The following is an 18,673-nucleotide window of genomic DNA, read 5'->3' as shown; positions in this document are numbered from 1 at the left end:
CTCGGTTAGTAAATCGTGCTTTGTCGATCGCAGGACTGAAATACTAGACGCTGAGCAGAATATTATTTTAACCCGAGATTTGCGAAAGTTTCTGGTTGTTTGAGATGTAATGTTGTCCGTAGGTAACGATTTCAACTGCACATATAATTACATCCCACTTCGGCGTGGCAATAAGTTACCTGCTGCTAGTTAGCTCAGCTGTGAAGTGATGTGTTTTATTTGCAAGTAAGTAACATCAGATTTTTTATTGTATCTTTAGATAATGTGCAACTGATGTCGTCCATTGTCTAGCCCAAGTAATAACGATGGTAATGTTAAAATACCACAGCTGTACCTTTGGGTCGTACTGGACGAAGTAGTTTCGGTCTGTACAGGACAGAGAGACAGCGTGAAGACCTAAATTTGTACAGTATTTTTCGTTTAACGGGCAAAGATGGCGGAGTCAAGACATACAATAAATAGCATGAAAATAACATGAAGGTAGCCGTATAAAAGACCGACTTCTTGAAGTAACGATCTCGGAAGCGATCAAGAAACATTGTTCCAAAAAGGTCATTAAGGAATAGACAAAGTCGTACGGGAAAACTGAGAGGGGGCATGAAACCCGTTTTAAGAAAAACGTATTAGGTTTTCTTCCGAAAACGTCAAGCTACGAACAGGAAACGGTGTTGCACAATCATGATAGAAATTTAGATTTACAGTTTTATGCCTTTGGGAGGAGATAAGCTCTTAAACCTAGTGTAGGAGTATGTAGAACGACTGAAAATAAAGGATCTGTTCAGTAAGACAAAAATAAAAGCAGGTAACGACTTTTACTGTGATTTTTTTGAAAATATGTGAATACAAGGCTCCAAGAACGCTTAATCCGTGAGTTTGCAGCTTTCAGCAGGTTTCTGCAAGAAACAATTCAACAGTTTCTTTGAGAAAGTAGGTGAGCTGAAGGACAACTGCGACCGAGTTAAAACTCTTTTCCAAAAAAAAAAAAAAAAAATTACAACTAAAAAATAAAAAGTTTTTTTTAATTGTTAGTTCATGTCCTATACAACCTTCCACAAATTTAAACGACCAAAAAGCGAAGGCTGGGAGAAATATTAAAAATCCAACGAACGTATATTCTTATGAGATCAGGTTTTATAATTATACCAATTAATGTATCATAGTAGTGTATGTTGAGAACAATGTGCCAATACAACCTTCAGAAGATATTATAATTTCGGAAGGGTGTACAAATCCGACACTACCCGTTCTTCCCTACGTCAGTACTACTGCTTCCATTAGACTTCATCAGGATACTGAGAAAATGACAGTTTAATGAAGAGTCTTGCGAGGAAATGTATCACCAAAAGTATTTTAAGCAATTCCTCTATCAAATGGAATCTAACAAAGAAAATATTTTTATGTAATACATATGACCTACCTATTGGAGTGGACAAAAATATAGAAGCACAAAAAACACAACTCATTACCTTGTCTACTACGGTGTAGGAATCCTGTTGGCATTCAAAACAGCTTCCAATCGTCGCGAAATGAATAAATATAGGCCCTACACGGTCAGTAATCACAGCGTGATCGAAGCTGGGTAGATGGCTTTAGAAATCATGCAAGATGGTGAACTGCCTGCCCTCATGTTTCCATCCACTAAGGTTTTTGTGCGGCTTTCTTTCTTACACGAGCTGGTATTACCGACATAAGGAGACTCATCTCCGCAACAGGAGTGATGCTGGAACTTGGGACTGTCAATGTGTTGTGCACCGTACTTTGACTGGCAGTTGTTCCGAGCAGTCCATTCTAGATTCGTCATCGGCAGCAGAATTTTAGTGTCACTGAAATCAAATATCTTCGCCGCTTGTAAAATCATTCGTTATGGCAATGTGGTTCAAATGACTCTGAGCACTATGGGACTCAACTGCTGTGGTCATAAGTCCCCTAGAACTTAGAACTACTTAAACCTAACTAACCTAAGGACATCACACACATCCATGCCCGAGGCAGTATTCGAACCTGCGACCGTAGTGGTCGTGCGGTCCCAGACTGTAGCGCCTTTAACCGCTCGGCCACTCCGGCCGGCTTATGGCAATGTCCCTTGGAAATTAAATACACATAAAGAACGATACATTCTGTCCAGGTATGCGCGTTTCGAAGGGGAACAGCACTGGGCTGAGGTGTGAGTTGGAATTTGCATCGTGGATGGAGATGTATCAGAGTAATCCATGCAGTGCCACTTAGTGTAACGGCTTATGTATTCGTCTAGTAATTAGGAGACACGGATTCTAATCCCAGTGCTGGTACAGATATTAATTCATTGCATCAGCCTACGTCATTTTTCGTACTTCTGTAGGGCGTCTGTAATTGTTTGTTTGACTCTAAGAGGTTCTTCTTCTTTTGTTTCCTTTTTACCTCGAAGTACACATAAAAAGAAAAAATTTTGTGGGATTTCAGACAGTTTGGTAAGTTATACAGAGTGTTTAAAAAACAATATATGTATTTCGAATGCATATATTTATTAAACTTTAAAACATCCGAAAATGAAACTTTACTCACATATTTACGAAGCTCTCAAGTTCAGATTATAGATGTTCAATATGTCCTGCATCAGTAACACGAACAATATCACATAGATAGTCAAATTGCCGGCCGCTGTGGTCGAGCGTTTCTAGGCGCTTCAGTACGGAACCACGCGGCTGCTACGGTCGCAATTTCGAATCCTGCCTCGGGCATGGAAGTGTGTGATGTCCTTAGGTTAGTTAGGTTTAAGTACGAGGTGCATTCAAGTTCTAAGGCCTCCGATTTTTTTTTCTAATTAACTACTCACCCGAAATCGATGAAACTGGCGTTACTTCTCGACGTAATCGCCCTGCAGACGTACACATTTTTCACAACGCTGACGCCATGATTCCATGGCAGCGGCGAAGGCTTCTTTAGGAGTCTGTTTTGACCACTGGAAAATCGCTGAGGCAATAGCAGCACGGCTGGTGAATGTGCGGCCACGGAGAGTGTCTTTCATTGTTGGAAAAACCCAAAAGTCACTAGGAGCCAGGTCAGGTGAGTACGGAGCATGAGGAATCAGTTCAAAGTTGTTATCACGAAGAAACTGTTGCGTAACGTTAGCTCGATGTGCGGGTGCATTGTCTTGCTGAAACAGCACACGCACAGCCCTTCCCGGACGTTTTTGTTGCAGTGCAGGTAGGAATTTGTTCTTCAAAACATTTTCGTAGGATGCACTTGTTACCGTAGTGCCCTTTGGAACGCAATGGTTAAGGATTACGCCCTCGCTGTCCCAGAACATGGACACCATCATTTTTTCAGCACTGGCAGTTACCCGAAATTTGTTTGGTGGCGGTGAATCTGTGTGCTTCCATTGAGCTGACTAGCGCTTTGTTTCTGGATTTAAAAATGGCATCCACGTCTCATCCATTGTCACAACCGACGAAAAGAAAGTCCCATTCATGCTGTCGTTGCGCGTCAACATTGCTTGGCAACATGCCACACGGGCAGCCATGTGATCGTCTGTCAGCATTCATGGCACCCACCTGGATGACACTTTTCGCATTTTCAGGTCGTCATGCAGGATTGTGTGCACAGAACCCACAGAAATGCCAACTCTGGAGGCGATCTGTTCAACAGTCATTCGGCGATCCCCCAAACCAATTGTCTCCACTTTCACGATCATGTCGTCAGACCGGCTTGTGCGAGCCCAAGGTTGTTTCGGTTTGTTGTCACACGATGTTCTGCCTTCATTAAACTGTCGCACCCACGAACGCACTTTCGACACATCCATAACTCCATCACCACATGTCTCCCTCAACTGTCGATGAATTTCAATTGGTTTCACACCACGCAAATTCAGAAAACGAATGATTGCACGCTGTTCAAGTAAGGAAAACGTCGCCATTTTAAGTATTTAAAACAGTTCTCATTCTCGCCGCTGGCGGTAAAATTCCATCTGCCGTACAGTGCTGCCATCTCTGGGACGTATTGACAATGAACGCGGCCTCATTTTAAAACAATGTGTATGTTTCTATCTCTTTCCAGTCCGGAGAAAAAAAATCGGAGGCCTTAGAACTTGAATGCACCTCGTAGTTGTAAGTTCTAGGGGACTGATGATCTCAGATGTTATGTCACATAGATCCATTTGAACCATTTGATACTCAAATTCCTCCCGTATCGGGTAAGCATGTCCTTCGGCACTGATGTTAGGGCAGTACGGATCCGGTTCTTCAACTCTTCCAGGTTCTGTGGGAGTGGTGGTACATAAACGTTGTCTTTAACGAAACTCCATAGGAAGAATTCAGAGTGTGCCAAATTCGGTGACCGTGGAGCCCAGCTGAGACGTGCTAAGTTCTCCTTGATGACCAATCCTGCGGTTCGGTAGAGTTTCATTCACATATTCACGCATCACGCACTTGGCGATTCCAGTGAGGGCGTCCCCAGGCTTGTTGAAAAATGAAGTTGTCTTCGTGCTGCCTCGGAAACAACCAGTTTTGTAACACAGTGAGGTACTGCTGACCATTAACCGTGTTTCGATCAAAGAAGAATGGGCCGTAAACAGATGATCGGGATATCGCACGAAACACACTGACTATGGGCGAATCTCGTACATGTTCAACAGCAGCATGCCCCCAAATTCGAACATTACGTTTGTTTACCTGACCACTAACATGGAAAGCCGCTTCATCGCTGACCACGATTCGTTGTGCGAAAATGTTATCATTGTCATTAGCATCAAGAATCTCGTTACAAGATGTCACACGTTCGCGTTTGTCATTATGGCGCAGAGCTTGTAAGTTGTAACTTGTACGGCTTGATAACCAACCGACGTCTCAAAACACGCCAAACTGTTGTTGCAGGCAGTTGTAACTCCCGATTGGCAAGACGAGATAATTTTGAAGGACTACGTTGGAAAGCAGTTTGAATTCGTGCTATATTTTCTTCAGGAACACGAGGACAGCCAGGACTCTTTCCTTTACATACACATCATGCATCTAGAAACTGTCGATACCATCTGCTAATGTTCAACCCATTCGTAGGATCAATTTGGTACCTGAAACTGAAACGTCTTTGCACTGTAATCACGAAATTGCACTTCGCCAACTCGAGAGCACAAAATGATTTCTGCTGCTCAGTAGCCATTTTAAACATATGACGGTTACCAAGCAAAACAGAAGGGAACTGACATCTAGCGGATATTAATATAAACTAGGCTATGTATTCGTTTCTCCAATAGCCGAGCGAAGGCGCAGCGATCAGATAGTTTGGTCAAAATAATACTTTGTAATACGTATATTCTTTGTGAAACACCCAGTATACTGTTATATACATTGCAACATCCTAAAGCCTAGTTTACACGACGACATTGGGTTGCGCCACCCGTTGAGTGGAATGAGTTGCACGCAGGTGGTTTCGTATTTGACTGTAGATACGACGACACCAGTATACACATCAGTTTCGTTGTTTTGTGGGTCCCTGAGTCGTGTCTGAAATGAAAGTTTTGGTATCTGCACGTCGCACGAGTTGTAATGGAGTTAAAGCTTGTTGCGTGGAATCACTGCATAAGAAAAAAAAAAAAAAAAGAAACGTGTTTCGATTCGTGACTGGATGAAGAAAAGACGTCAGGTCCGTGGCTCAGCATCCTTGCTGAAATACTTTATAACGGAAGATCCAAGAAGTTCTTTTAATTATCTTAGAATGTCACCAGACCTGTTCACGTTTCTTCTAAATAGAGTTAATCATGTGATAAGGAATAAAGATACTGTAATGCATGAAGCCCTGTCGCCAGAACTGAAATTACATTTCATATTGCGTGCATTACAATCGGGAACACTCGGCATGTTATAAGATGCGGTTTTAGTTGGTGATGACGCTTTTTCACTAACACCATTAATTATTAACATTAAAAGAAATAATTATTAACATTAACAGCAATAATTATTCGAAGCAGGCTGCATTAAGAAGAGAATGGTTTGCAAATTACTCTCTTGAAGATAGATCTGTACAGTGGCGATATTTCAAAATTCTAACATATGTGAACGGGGAGCACTGCTGCGACGTTTTAAATACGTGAATGTTGAATAAAGAATGCAGCTTCCTGAATTTGTATGCCTTACCTCCTGTCAACAATATTCCTTAACAAAGTGTCGGCCAACTCGAAGGATGGGATTTTAGCCTTGTAGACGAGAGTATTGTCACACCTAGAATTACACTTGCTTGTATTTTTCTTAATTCAGTTCTATATGTGCTCCTAACTCAATAAATTTCGCCCAGCAGCTCAGATATCGTCAAACCATCTACGTTATGATCGCACATGACAGTCTCACGAGCAGCAATATGTTGCTTATTTTTGTAATCAGCATCACTGAAATCCCACAAACACCCATGCAAAACATAGATATCCAAAAAGCGAATGTTATTCTCCGTTCCCCACTTCAGATTTGTCTACACTCTACGAACCCACGTAACATCAAAACTCATGCTACTAGTGTCGCCAAAGTTGGAACACGTCGAAAGTGTTTAGTTTCACCAACGAGCTGCGCAAACGCGCGGCGCGCATGCGCAGTGGCCTGCAACCTAGTGTCATTGTGTAATCTAGGCTTAATATCAATTAAAACTTACGAGCACGCTTCCTACGCAGCCTGCATGTTAGAGCATCTGAATTATACCCAGCGACTGGATAACAGGATAGGGGCGCGTGCTAAAATTTAATATGAATGTTTTAATATTAATGTAGTTTTGCTGTTTTTACAGGCTGTATGACGTGAATCACGACGGCTGTATAACGAGACAAGAAATGCTGGAGGTGATTTCGGCCATCTACAACCTTGTGGGTGACGCCAAAGACGCGTCACACACGCATCGTACGCCGCAACAGCACGTGGAGAGGATCTTCAAGGTACGTGACACTCATCGCGTCAGTTCTCTAACTGAATCGTGTGACCTTAGTTCTCACTTATTTTTTTAGTTGCAACAGATGGCAAATGTAACCCTCTGCAGCAAAACAAACAGAAATCACGCAGCTGTGTGAGTAATATGGACTTTGCTTTTCTCTTTCCAGAAACTGGATCTGAACCACGACGGCGTGATAACAGTTGACGAATTCATCAACTACTGCTCGGCGGTGAGTCTACTGACTGATTTTGAATTTATCCTATCTCTAGTACTCAAATAACTCCTCGCACGTCAGTAACAACAGACTTTCTTTGTGCATTACGCCATATCGCTAAGCAGAACTTACATATACACAAAATTCTGGTGTCAGAATGTTCGACATTCTATGTGCAAGTCACTTCCATAAGTACACCAGAACATCACATTATCAACACTTATTTGACATAATTGCTAAGCTGGCTAATAACATATATACAGTGCTTGCGTCTCTGTCCACATCTACATCCATACTCCGCAAGCCACTTGACGGTGTGTGGCGGAGGGTACCTTGAGTACCTCTATCGGTTCTCCCTTCTATTCCAGTCTCGTATTGTTCGTGGAAAGAAGGATTGTCGGTATGCCTCTGTGTGGGCTCTAATCTCTCTGGTTTTATCCTTATGGTCTCTTCGCGAGATATACGTAGGAGAGAGCAATATACCGCTTGACTCCTCGGTGAAGGTATGTTCTCGAAACTTCAACAAAAGCCCGTATCGAGCTACTGAGCGTCTCTCCTGCAGAGTCTTCCACTGGAGTTTATCTGTCATCTCCGTAACGCTTTCGTGATTACTAAATGATCCTGTAACGAAGCGCACTGCTCTCCGTTGGATCTTCTCTATCTCTTCTATCAAACCTATCTGGTACGGATCCCACACCACTGAGCAGTATTCAAGCAGTGGGCGAACACGTGTGCTGTAACCTACTTCCTTTGTTTTGGGATTGCATTTCCTTAGGATTCTTCCAATGAATCTCAGTCTGGCATCTGCTTTACCGACGATCAACTTTATATGATCATTCCATTTTAAATCACTCCTAATGCGTACTCCCAGATAATTTATGGAATTAACTGCTTCCAGTTGCTGACCTGCTATATTGTAGCTAAATGATAAGGGATCTTTCTTTCTATGTATTCGCAGCACATTACACTTGTCTACATTCAGATTCAATTGCCATTCCCTGCACCATGCGTCAATTCGCTGCAGATCCTCCTGCATTTCAGTACAATTTTCCATTGTTACAACCTCTCGATATACTGTAGCATCGTCCGCAAAAAGCCTCAGTGAACTTCCGATGTTATCCACAAGGTCATTTATGTATACTGTGAATAGCAACGGTCCCATGACACTCCCCTGCGGCACACCGGAAATCACTCTTACTTCGGAAGACTTCTCTCCATTGAGAATGACATACTGCGTTCTGTTATCTAGGAACTCTTCAATCCAATCACACAATTGGTCTGATAGTCCATATGCTCTTACTTTGTTCATTAAACGACTGTGGGGAACTGTATCGAACGCCTTGCGGAAGTCAAGAAACACGGCATCTACCTGGGAACCCGTGTCTATGGCCCTCTGAGTCTCGTGGACGAATAGCGTGAGCTGGGTTTCACACGATCGTCTTTTTCGAAACCCATGCTGATTCCTACAGAGTAGATTTCTAGTTTCCAGAAAAGTCATTATACTCGAACATAATACGTGTTCCAAAATTATACAACTGATCGACGTTAGAGATATAGGTCTATAGTTCTGCACATCTGTTCAACGTCCCTTCTTAAAAACGGGGATGACCTGTGCCCTTTTCCAATCCTTTGGAACGCTACGCTCTTCTACAGACCTATGGTACACCGCTGCAAGAAGGGGGCAAGTTCCTTCGCGTACTCTGTGTAAAATTCGAACTGGTATCCCATCAGGTCCAGCAGCCTTTCCTCTTTTGAGCGATTTTAATTGTTTCTCTATCCCTCTGTCTTCTATTTCGATATCTACCATTTTGTCATCTGTGCGACACTCTAGAGAAGGGACTTATGTTTATACGAAAGGATCTGTTCGTAAAATACTGTCAGAGAGCGAGGACAGTTGTACACCGACTGTAATTAAGCAAGAGCCACCTGCTGAGAACTTCGGTGCGTGTACATGTTAGTTGCAGATGAGATGATTACTATCTCATCCCATTTTTTAAGCCACCACTATCCTCTTAGTGACAAAACATCATTCTAATTATTGTACCGTACACTTATTTCATACTTCTCTTTTTGGGGTGGGAAGGGGGGCAGACGGAAGTCATCAGTTGTCTGAATTCTAAGACTAACACTTACCACCAGCGTCCTCGATTATTTGTTGGACGTATTCTCATCTCTGTATCTTCACTTTATTCAAACACTATCTGACAAACCCGCCATTGTCCAGGTATTCATTTTGCCAATTTTCTATTGGAAACGAAAACAAAATATGGTCTGAGTTTCTAGCGAAGTATCGAAATAATTTCATTTGCATGTACTTGTGAAAGAACTTTTGAAATTACGAAACAATCGTCAAAGAAGTATGTTTATGTACAAATTTATAAGCACAGTATCCAGCTAGAGAAACATGATATCCGACAGTTTCTGAGCGTTGTGAGCAGATGCCTCCGTGTCTACAACGCGACTATGTAAACGTCTCTACGGCAACTTCTCTTCATATATCTACAGATGGCAATTGATTCCGCCTACAGCCGTTTGCACTTAGCAGATGAAAGCGGTCAAACGCGCTGCCAGGTGTCAGGGATTTTCTTAAGTTAACTCCACTGTAGGAGTGTCTTAGCAGTAAAGAATAAATGCCGGTTGACTCTTATAGAAAAGATAGCAGCCACCACACACCTTTTATAATGCTATTTATTTACATAAATTGTATAACTGGCTGGTTGCTGTTATCTTCTCTGCAAGAATCAACCTGTATTCTGTACGGAGCCAAGAGCTCAAAATGTCAGTTTTCGACAAAATGGCGTAAAGAATAGATGTATTAAAACTTCATGCATGAAGTGGCATTTTTCACGCATCTAAGTATTTATGTCGTCTTATGTCTTGAACTTGTGTCGCACAATGATATATTTCTGTAGGTACAATCAATAGTATATTTGGATACTGTCTGCAAAATGTGTTGGCAATGGAAATGGTTCAAATGACTGTGAGCACTATGGGACTTAACATCTGTGGTCATCAGTCCCCTAGAACTTAGAACTACTTAAACCTAACCTAACCTAAAGACATCACACACATCCATGCCCGAGGCAGGATTCGAACCTGCGACCGTATCAGACGCACGGTTCCGGACTGAAGCGCCTAGAACCGCTTGGTGCCTAGAACCAGTGGCCGGCTTGGCAATAGAGTCAGTAGCAAAGAAAGAAGTAATAAACTTGAACGTGATGCACAATGTGTCAGTTTTTCACGCAGCTCAGTGTTTATGACGTCATGCCTGAACTATGATATGCAGGTGATCCTTTCTCCTGCAGCGATTCTTCCCAGACAGTAATGGCTACGTGCACAAAGTTTGGTTAAAATCGGTCCAGTGGTTTAGGAGAAGATGTGAAAAACACACACACACACACACACAGCGATTTTTATAATATGTATGAATATAATTAACAAATGAATAGTTAGTAGTTCAAGGAATTTCCTTTTATACGCAAGGGCCTCATGATGTATACTCATTGACACTGTTGTGGGACTGAACCACAACAAGTATTTTATTGTACGAGACCCCTTTGTTTTTGCTGTATTTTAATACTGACGTAAGCTGTATAACTTCTATTTTAGCTTTCAAGCTTTATTGATTGTTTATTTTATGCACACATACTAGTATGAATAATAGGGAAACAGGCAAAGTGGTTCAGTTTCCACTTCAGCTTGCGATGAAGAGAACAGGCCTTTGTGGATGAGATGAAGGTGATTAAATGCTCTCAAAAGAAGATTATCTGTAGCTATTTATCGTGCTACATAAGTGAGGATTTTCGTGATATTCGTAGTTTACGGAGAGATATGTTGATATTTCTTGCTGTAGCTGTCCCGATTATTTATGAGCATGCTGAGTGGAGCGAATGGGAGAAGGCACCAGGTATCAATAACGCGCCTGAATATTCCAATGAATATTCGTGTAGTGCGTACCAGTAATCTAAAAGTCTCAAGCAGCACTTTGATTGTAGGCTACATCTTATAAAAGAGGAGGATATTTATCTCTGAGCACTCATAAATGTTTCAAGGTCCCGAGTATCTCGTTTGTACTCCGTTTCGACGAAATTGTAAACAGTTGATGGAGTCACTTTGCTCAAATAAGCGTGAGCATTCGGAAAGCGTAACATTCTGAAGAGGTACGATGTGTTCTTCAAGAAGTTTACATTTCTGATGGAGATGAGGACTATATATTTCACTCAAGCAAAAAGGAGAAACGACATATGCGCTTTGTAGAAATGAAGATGATATACGCACCAGCCTTCTCTGTGATTATCATGGACGTTCTGCTAAGAACGGCCTTTACGCCTGGCTTTACTTCACAAGTGGAAGGATATGAAAAGGAGGCAGAAGATGAGAGGGGAGGGAGACAGACGTGCAAGCGTATCGTCTTTCTTCATGTTATTTAATCTGTATACAGAGCAAGCAATAACGGAGAAATTTTGTAAAGCGATTAAAGTTTAAGGAAAGGAAATAACAAATTAAGGGTGGACGATGACACGTAATTCTGTCAGAGACGGCAAAGAATTGGAGAGAGGTTATAAGAGAATTTATAATTCGAACAACCGAAGTAAAACAATGATAACAGAATGTAATCGAATTAAATCAAGCGGTCATGAGGGATTAGATTAGGAAATGAGAAACTAAAAGCAGCAGATGAGTTTCCTATTTGGGCAGCAAAATTACTTATGATGGGTGCGACAGAAACGATATAAAATGCAAACGCTAGAAACATGTTTCTGAAAAACAGAAGTATTAAGTGTTAGAAAGCCGTTGGTGAACAGTAGTCTTATTCGGATATGGCAACGAGTGTTCTTTAGAGACAAGGGAAGTGTTGTATGAGCGCTATAATTTACTATATAAATGATCTGGTGGAGACGGTGGGCAACAATCAGCGGTTGTCTGCTGATGATGCCGATGTATATCGGAAGATGTCGCAGTTGAGTGGCTGTAGAAGTATACAAGCTGAATTAGACAAAATTTATAGTCAATTTGATGAATGGAAGGTAGTTCTAAATGTAGAAAACTGTTTGACGCAGATTAGTAGGAAATACAATCAGATAATGTTTGAATACAGCATTAGTAGTGGGCTGCTTGACATAGTCATGTCGATTACATATCTGGGCCTAACGTTTGCAAAGCGATATGAAATGGAATGAGCATGTGAGGATTGTAGTAGGAAAGGCGACTGGCTGACTCCGGGTTATTGGGAGAATTTTGGGAAAGTGTGGTTCATCTGAAAAGTAGACCACATGTAGGATACTAGTACAACCCATTCTTAAGTACTGCTCGAGTGTTTGGGGTCCCCACCAGGTCTAATTAAAAAAAGACACCACAGAAATCCAGAGACGGGCTGCTAGATTTGTTATCAGTAGATACTGTAAGGGTCTACAGGTTGCACGCAGCCGTATGGCACGTAACACGCGCTCGCCAGCCGACCTATCTGGAATGCTGACAATTTGCTTGGTCAGCACACGTGCGTCCGGGCGCAATGCGATGCAGGGAGCAAGTGACTGGCCGCCGTCCGAAGCGCGCCGTATTAACTAGGGTGGCCTCGGGCGCGAATATGTCTCTTTTCTTAGCTCATGATGAGCTAAGATGAGCAATATGACTGTGATTAGGATGTCAGACACAGTGATGATGGGTGGGTGTAGCGTGGATGTTTTATAATCAGCCTTTGTTAATAAAACTGTTTAGATTTACTTCTCGGTGCTCGCTTATTGCCATAGCTCAAGGACCCACCGATTACAAATCCTGGCAAATATTTCGTCTAATTATCATCCAGGGCAACAACACAAACAACCCCCTTATAATACGAACAACACGCAGGTATTACAGAGACACTTAAGGAGACAAACAGGAATCCTAGGAGAGAAGGCGAAGTTTTTTTCGAGGAACAAGATTCGGAAAGTATAGAGAACCAGCATTTGAAGCTGACTGCAGACTGCATATTGACATTCATTTTACCCTCGCTCTATTTGCGAGTGGAGCAGGTAAGGAAGTGACTAGTAGTGACAGGGTACCCTTCGTCATGCACTGTACAGTGGATATCAGCGTACGTATGTAGATGAAAGCTGGACGAAAAACGGTATAGAAAAGAAAAGGATAGAAACTTCTGCAACGTAGTACCACAGAGTAATGCTGTAGAATGGGTAGCCAATTTAGATCTAGTGAATCAGTTTGGGGAGAAAGGAAATGTAAGATATAACGTGACTAAAAGAAGGAAACTATAGGTAGGACACATCCTGAGATTATATGAATGCGTGGTACCTGTTCTTTCAGACATTTCCGAAAGAGCAGGCACCATGTGTTCATATAACAGATTCGCCTAGATGGGCAGTGGACCCACCTTCTTCAGTGTGAATACAGAAGTACGTCCGACCTGCTGTGGGAATCTCAGACTAGCGAGTATGGAGGAAGTGGACGGGGACCACGGTTAGGTGGCGCTCGTTGGGAATGTGGGTCGGCCGTGAGTGACGTCGAGATAGTCCACGCATCTGCGATGAACACTGTATCTCAGATGATGCAGCAAGAGATCTCGGGTTCGCATCCCGGTCTGGCACACATTTTCACACGTCGCCGGTGATTCCGCATAATGTCCCGGTGCAGCTGGCATAAGTAATCTCTTCCCTTTCCTGTCCTCCCCCCCCCCTCCCACCATCACCACCTTCAGTTTACATATTACATCCTGAGGTACCAAATAAAAGTTAGTTTGGTAGTGCGGACAGAAGTGCTGGGAGTAAAAATTGCAGGCTTGACTACAGTAAGCGCGTTAAAGTGGATGTAGGTTTCAGTAGTCGTGTCGAGGAGAAGAGGCTTGCACACATGATAGTCTACCAGACCACCACCACAATAATAACAACGACGACGGCGACAGCAACAGCAACAAAAAGAGTCTATAATACCTATGTTGGTTACCAAGCCTCGTTATGAAGGAAAAGATGCACTCTCGCCTACTGTGCAGTAATTCAACAACGCTCAACCCAGAACTAACAGTTCACCGGTAACGTGAACCACCAGGTCATTAAGCAGTTCTATAACCAAAAAAAAGTAACAAAGAAACAAATAGGGGTAAGGCCGGTTTAAGGGCCAAGCCGCCTCTTAGGGCGCCGGGCTGGGAAGGGCAACAAGGGCGCAGAAGTGCAAGTTTGTGCAGAGTCTGTATTACGGTTAGAAGCGAAACCCAATCTAAATCTAATCTCCGCCCGTACAGCCCACGAAGGTCCAAGGCGACCGACGGCCGCCGTGTCATCCTCAGACCGCAGGCGTCACTGATCAGCACACCGCTCTCCCGTCCGTACGTCAGTTTACGAGACCAGAGCCGCTACTTCTCAGTCCAGTAGCTCCTTAGTTTGCCTCACAAGGGCTGAGTGCACTCCGCTTGCCGACAGCGCTGGGCTGACTGGATGGTCACCCATCCAAGTGATAGCCCAGCCCGACAGCGCTTGGCTTCGGTGTTGTGACGGGAACCGGTGTTACCACTAAGGTAAGGCCATTGGCAGTAGGGAAAACTGACACGGATGAAAAGTGTACGAGGAAAAGGCAGTGAAGGAAGCGGAAGGGGGGAAGGGGGCGGAGGGAGGGGAGGGGGGAGACAGATGACAAGCCGCTTCTGTGAAAAAAGTTCTCGAACCGGCCCTGACTAGGAAACTCCGTTGTTTTGCTTTCCAGCAGCATATCATATATCGTTTCCACAATCCACGACATAATCACATTAATGTGACCACCGCCTGTGTCCTACGTCAGCCACTCCCAGACTGCAACTGGCAGCACTATCTGTGGAACCTACTTAAAGCGCCTTAGAGGGGCGCAGAAAACTGTGCAGTCGTTGTCGTAATGCGGAAACGGAGCGATTTATCTGACGTCCTAAAAGGCCTGATAATTGATTTTCGGCCCAAGTGAGGTAGCATTTCCGAACCGGTTAAGTGTGTAAACTGTCCGCGTGCTGCCGTAATTAAAGTATACCCTGCATGGCAAATGGCGCTATCGTTGCACCCCGAGCTAAGTGGTATAGAGACTTCAATTGCTAACCAAAACGTCCTAGGTCCCAGGATCCAACCCCTTAACTGCTTAATTTTTTAGTAAAACTCATTAGCAATGGCGGAGGGCTCACGGCTAACGGAGTAACTACAGTTCTGCTAACGGCTTTGTCAAAGAGGGTGGAAAGGAGGACAGACGTTCAGGACACTCGCTTGCCCTTGGGGTGAAAAAAAATGGTTCAAATGGCTCTGAGCACTATGGGACTTAACATTTGAGGTCATCAGTCCCCTAGAACTTAGAACTACTTAAACCTAACTAACCTAAGGACATCACACACATCCATGCCCGAGGCAGGATTCGAACCTGCGACCGTAGCAGTCGCGCGGTTCCGGACTGAAGCGCCTAGAACCGCTCTGCCACCGCGGCCGGCCCTTGGGGTGAGAAACTGCCCCTAGAAGGCGGAAGAAACAGTAGTGATCAATCGCACGAGAATGCAGAAGGCTATGCAAACCACTACATTAAAGACACGTAATGTATACACATAGGACATGAGGCCTTTAATTGAAAAAAGTCTTGATGGTCTCTCGTTTGGCAAAAGATTCCTGACTAGTCCCCCATGCCTATCTCCGGGAGGAGAATGCCAAGGTGACGGGGAACACGAGACAATTTTGAATAACCAACTAAAGTATAACGTTCTACGAGTCGAAGCGTCGAATGTCAGGAGTTTGAAGATGCAAGGAAGCTAGAAAGTCTGAAAAAGGAAATGCAAAGGCTCAATCTAGATATAGTAGGGGTTGTTGTTGTTGTTGTTGTTGTTGTTGTGGTCTTCAATCTTGAGACTGGTTTGATGCAGCTCTCCATGCTACTCTATCCTGTGCAAGATTCTTCATCTCCCAGTACCTACTGCAGCCTACATCCTTCTGAATCTGCTTAGTGTATTCATTTCTTGGTCTCCCTCTAAGATTTTTACCCTCCACGCTGCCATCCAGTACCAAATTGGTGATCCCTTAAAGCCTCAGAACATGTCCTGACAACCGATCCCTTCTTCTTGTCAAGTTGTGCCACAAACTCCTCTTCTCCCCTATTCTATTCAATACCTCCTCATTAGTTACGTGATCTACCTATCTAATCTTCAGCATTCTTCTGTAGTACCACATTTCGAAAGCCTCTTTTCTCTTCTTGTCGGAACAATTTATTGTCCACGTTTCACTTCCGTACATGGCTACACTCCATACAAATACTTAAATCAATACTCGATGTTAACAAATTTCTCTTCTTCAGAAACGCTTTCCTTGCCATTGCCAGTCTACATTTTATATCCTCTCTACTTCGACCATCATCAGTTATTTTGCTCCCCAAATAGCAAAACTCCTTTACTACTTTAAGTGTCTCATTTCCTAATCTAATTCCCTCAGCATCACCCGACTTAATTCGACTACATTCCATTATCCTCGTTTTGCTTTTGTTGATGTTCATCTTATACCCTCCTTTCAAGACAATGTCCATTCCGTTCAACTGCTCTTCCAAGTCCTTTGCTGTCTGTGACAGAATTACAATGTCATCGGCGAACCTCAAAGTTTTTATTTCTTCTCCATGGGTTTTAATACCTACTCCAAATTTTTCTTTTCTTTCCTTAAGTGCTTGCTCAATATACAAATTGAATAACATCGGGGAGAGGCTACAACCCTGTCTCACTCGCTTCCTAACCACTGCTTTCCTTTCATGTCCCTTGACTCTTATAACTGCCATCTGGTTTCTGTACAAATTGTAAATAGCCTTTCGCTCCCTGTATTTTACCCCTGCCACCTTCAGAATTTCAAAGAGAGTATTCCAGTCAACATTGTCAAAAGCTTTCTCTAAGTCTGCAAATGCTAGAAACGTAGGTTTGCCTTTCCTTAATCTTTCTTCTAAGATAAGTCGTAGGATCAGTATTGCCTCACGTGTTCCAACATTTCTACGGAATCCAAACTGATCATCCCCGAGGTTGGCTTCTACCAGTTTTTCCATTCGTCTGTAAAGAATTCGCGTTAGTATTTTGCAACCGTGAATTATTAAACTGATAGTTCGGTAATTTTCACATCTGTCAACACCTGCTTTCTTTGGGATTGTAATTATTATATTTTTCTTGAAGTCTGAGGGTATATCGCCTGTCTCTTACGACTTGCTCACCAGATGGTAGAGTTTTGTCAGGACTGGCTCTCCCAATGCTGTCAGTAGTTCCAATGGAATGTTGTCTGCTCCCGGGGCCTTGTTTCGACTTAGGTCTTTCAGTGCTCTGTCAAACTCTTCACGCAGTATCATATCTCCCATTTCATCTTCATCTACCTCCTCTTCCATTTCCATAATATTGTCCTCAAGAACATCACCCCTGTATAGACCCTCTATATACTCCTTCCACCTTTCTGCTTTCCCTTCTTTGCTTAGATCTTGGTTTCCATCTGAGCTCTTGATATTCATGCAAGTGGTTCTCTTTTCACCAAAGGTAGAGGTTAGTGAAGTGAAATGGAATGAAGACGAGGTTTTCTGGTCAGATGAGTATAGGGTAATATCAACAGCAGTAGAAAATGGTATAGCGGGAGTACAATTCGTTATGGACAGGGAGGTATGCCAAAGAGTGAGTTACTGTGAACAGTTCAGTGGTAGGGTCGTCCTCATCAGAATCGACAGGAAGCCAACACCGATAACAGTAGTTCAGACATACATGCCGACGGAGAAATCAGAAGATGATATAGAGAAGGTATATGAGGATACTGAACGGGTAATGCAATATGTAAAGGGAGATGATAATCGAAGACATGGTGGAATGGAATGCGCTAGTAGGTAAAGGGCTAGAAGAAAGGGTTACGAGAAAACGTGGGCTTGGTAGAAGGAATGAGACAGAAAAAAATAATAATTGAGTTGTGCAATAAATTTCCCCTAGTAATAGCAAACAGTCAGTCCGAGTATTACAAGAGGAGGTGGTATACTTGAAAACGGCCGAGAAATTCAAGAATATTTGAGTTAGGTTACATCATGGTCAAGTAGAGATTCCGAAATGAGACACTGGATTTAAGGCGTACCCAGGAGCAGCTACAGACGCAGATCTCCATCTAATAATGCTGAAGAGTAGGCTGAAGCTTAACAGACTAGTCAAGAAAAATTGCGCGAAGAAATGGCATATGGAAGCATCAACGAAAGAAGAGATATGCTTGAAGTTCTCTGAGGCTATAGATATTGCGATGATGAATAGCTCAGTTGGCAGTTGAAGAGGGATCGACTTCTCTAAAAAGGGGAGTCAAAAAAGTTCGAAAGATAGACTCAGGTACTAGAAAGAGAACTGCGAAGAAACCATAGGTAACACGCTGAAGCGCCAAAGAAACTGGTATAGGCAAGCCTATTCAAATCAGAGATATGTAAACAGGTACAATACGGCGTTGTGATCGACAACCTCTGAGACAAATGCCCCGTGCAGTTGCTAGATCTGTTATTGCTGCTACAATGGCAGGTTATCAAGATCTAAGAGAATTTGAACGTGTTGCTATAGTCCGCAAACGAGCGATGGGACACAGCATATCCGAGGTAGCGATGAAGTGGGGA

The 18,673-nt window shown here is 43.0% G+C and overlaps 1 protein-coding gene across 1 annotated transcript in view; it reads left to right on the top strand.

The window, feature by feature from the left end:
- Window positions 1-18,673, top strand: part of LOC126176128 (Kv channel-interacting protein 4-like) — a 158,915-nt gene that overhangs the window by 105,974 nt on the left and 34,268 nt on the right. Inside the window, exons 4-5 of the mRNA XM_049923265.1 lie at window positions 6,742-6,886; window positions 7,049-7,111. Coding sequence (XP_049779222.1) covers window positions 6,742-6,886; window positions 7,049-7,111 — 208 coding nt within the window. The remainder of the gene's footprint in view (window positions 1-6,741; window positions 6,887-7,048; window positions 7,112-18,673) is intronic.

The sequence above is a fragment of the Schistocerca cancellata genome, chromosome 3 (assembly GCF_023864275.1).
Source record: "Schistocerca cancellata isolate TAMUIC-IGC-003103 chromosome 3, iqSchCanc2.1, whole genome shotgun sequence".
Taxonomy (NCBI): Eukaryota; Metazoa; Arthropoda; class Insecta; order Orthoptera; family Acrididae; genus Schistocerca; species Schistocerca cancellata.
The sequence above is the reverse complement of the archived record's forward strand: the minus strand, read 5'-3'. Positions and strand labels throughout refer to the sequence as shown.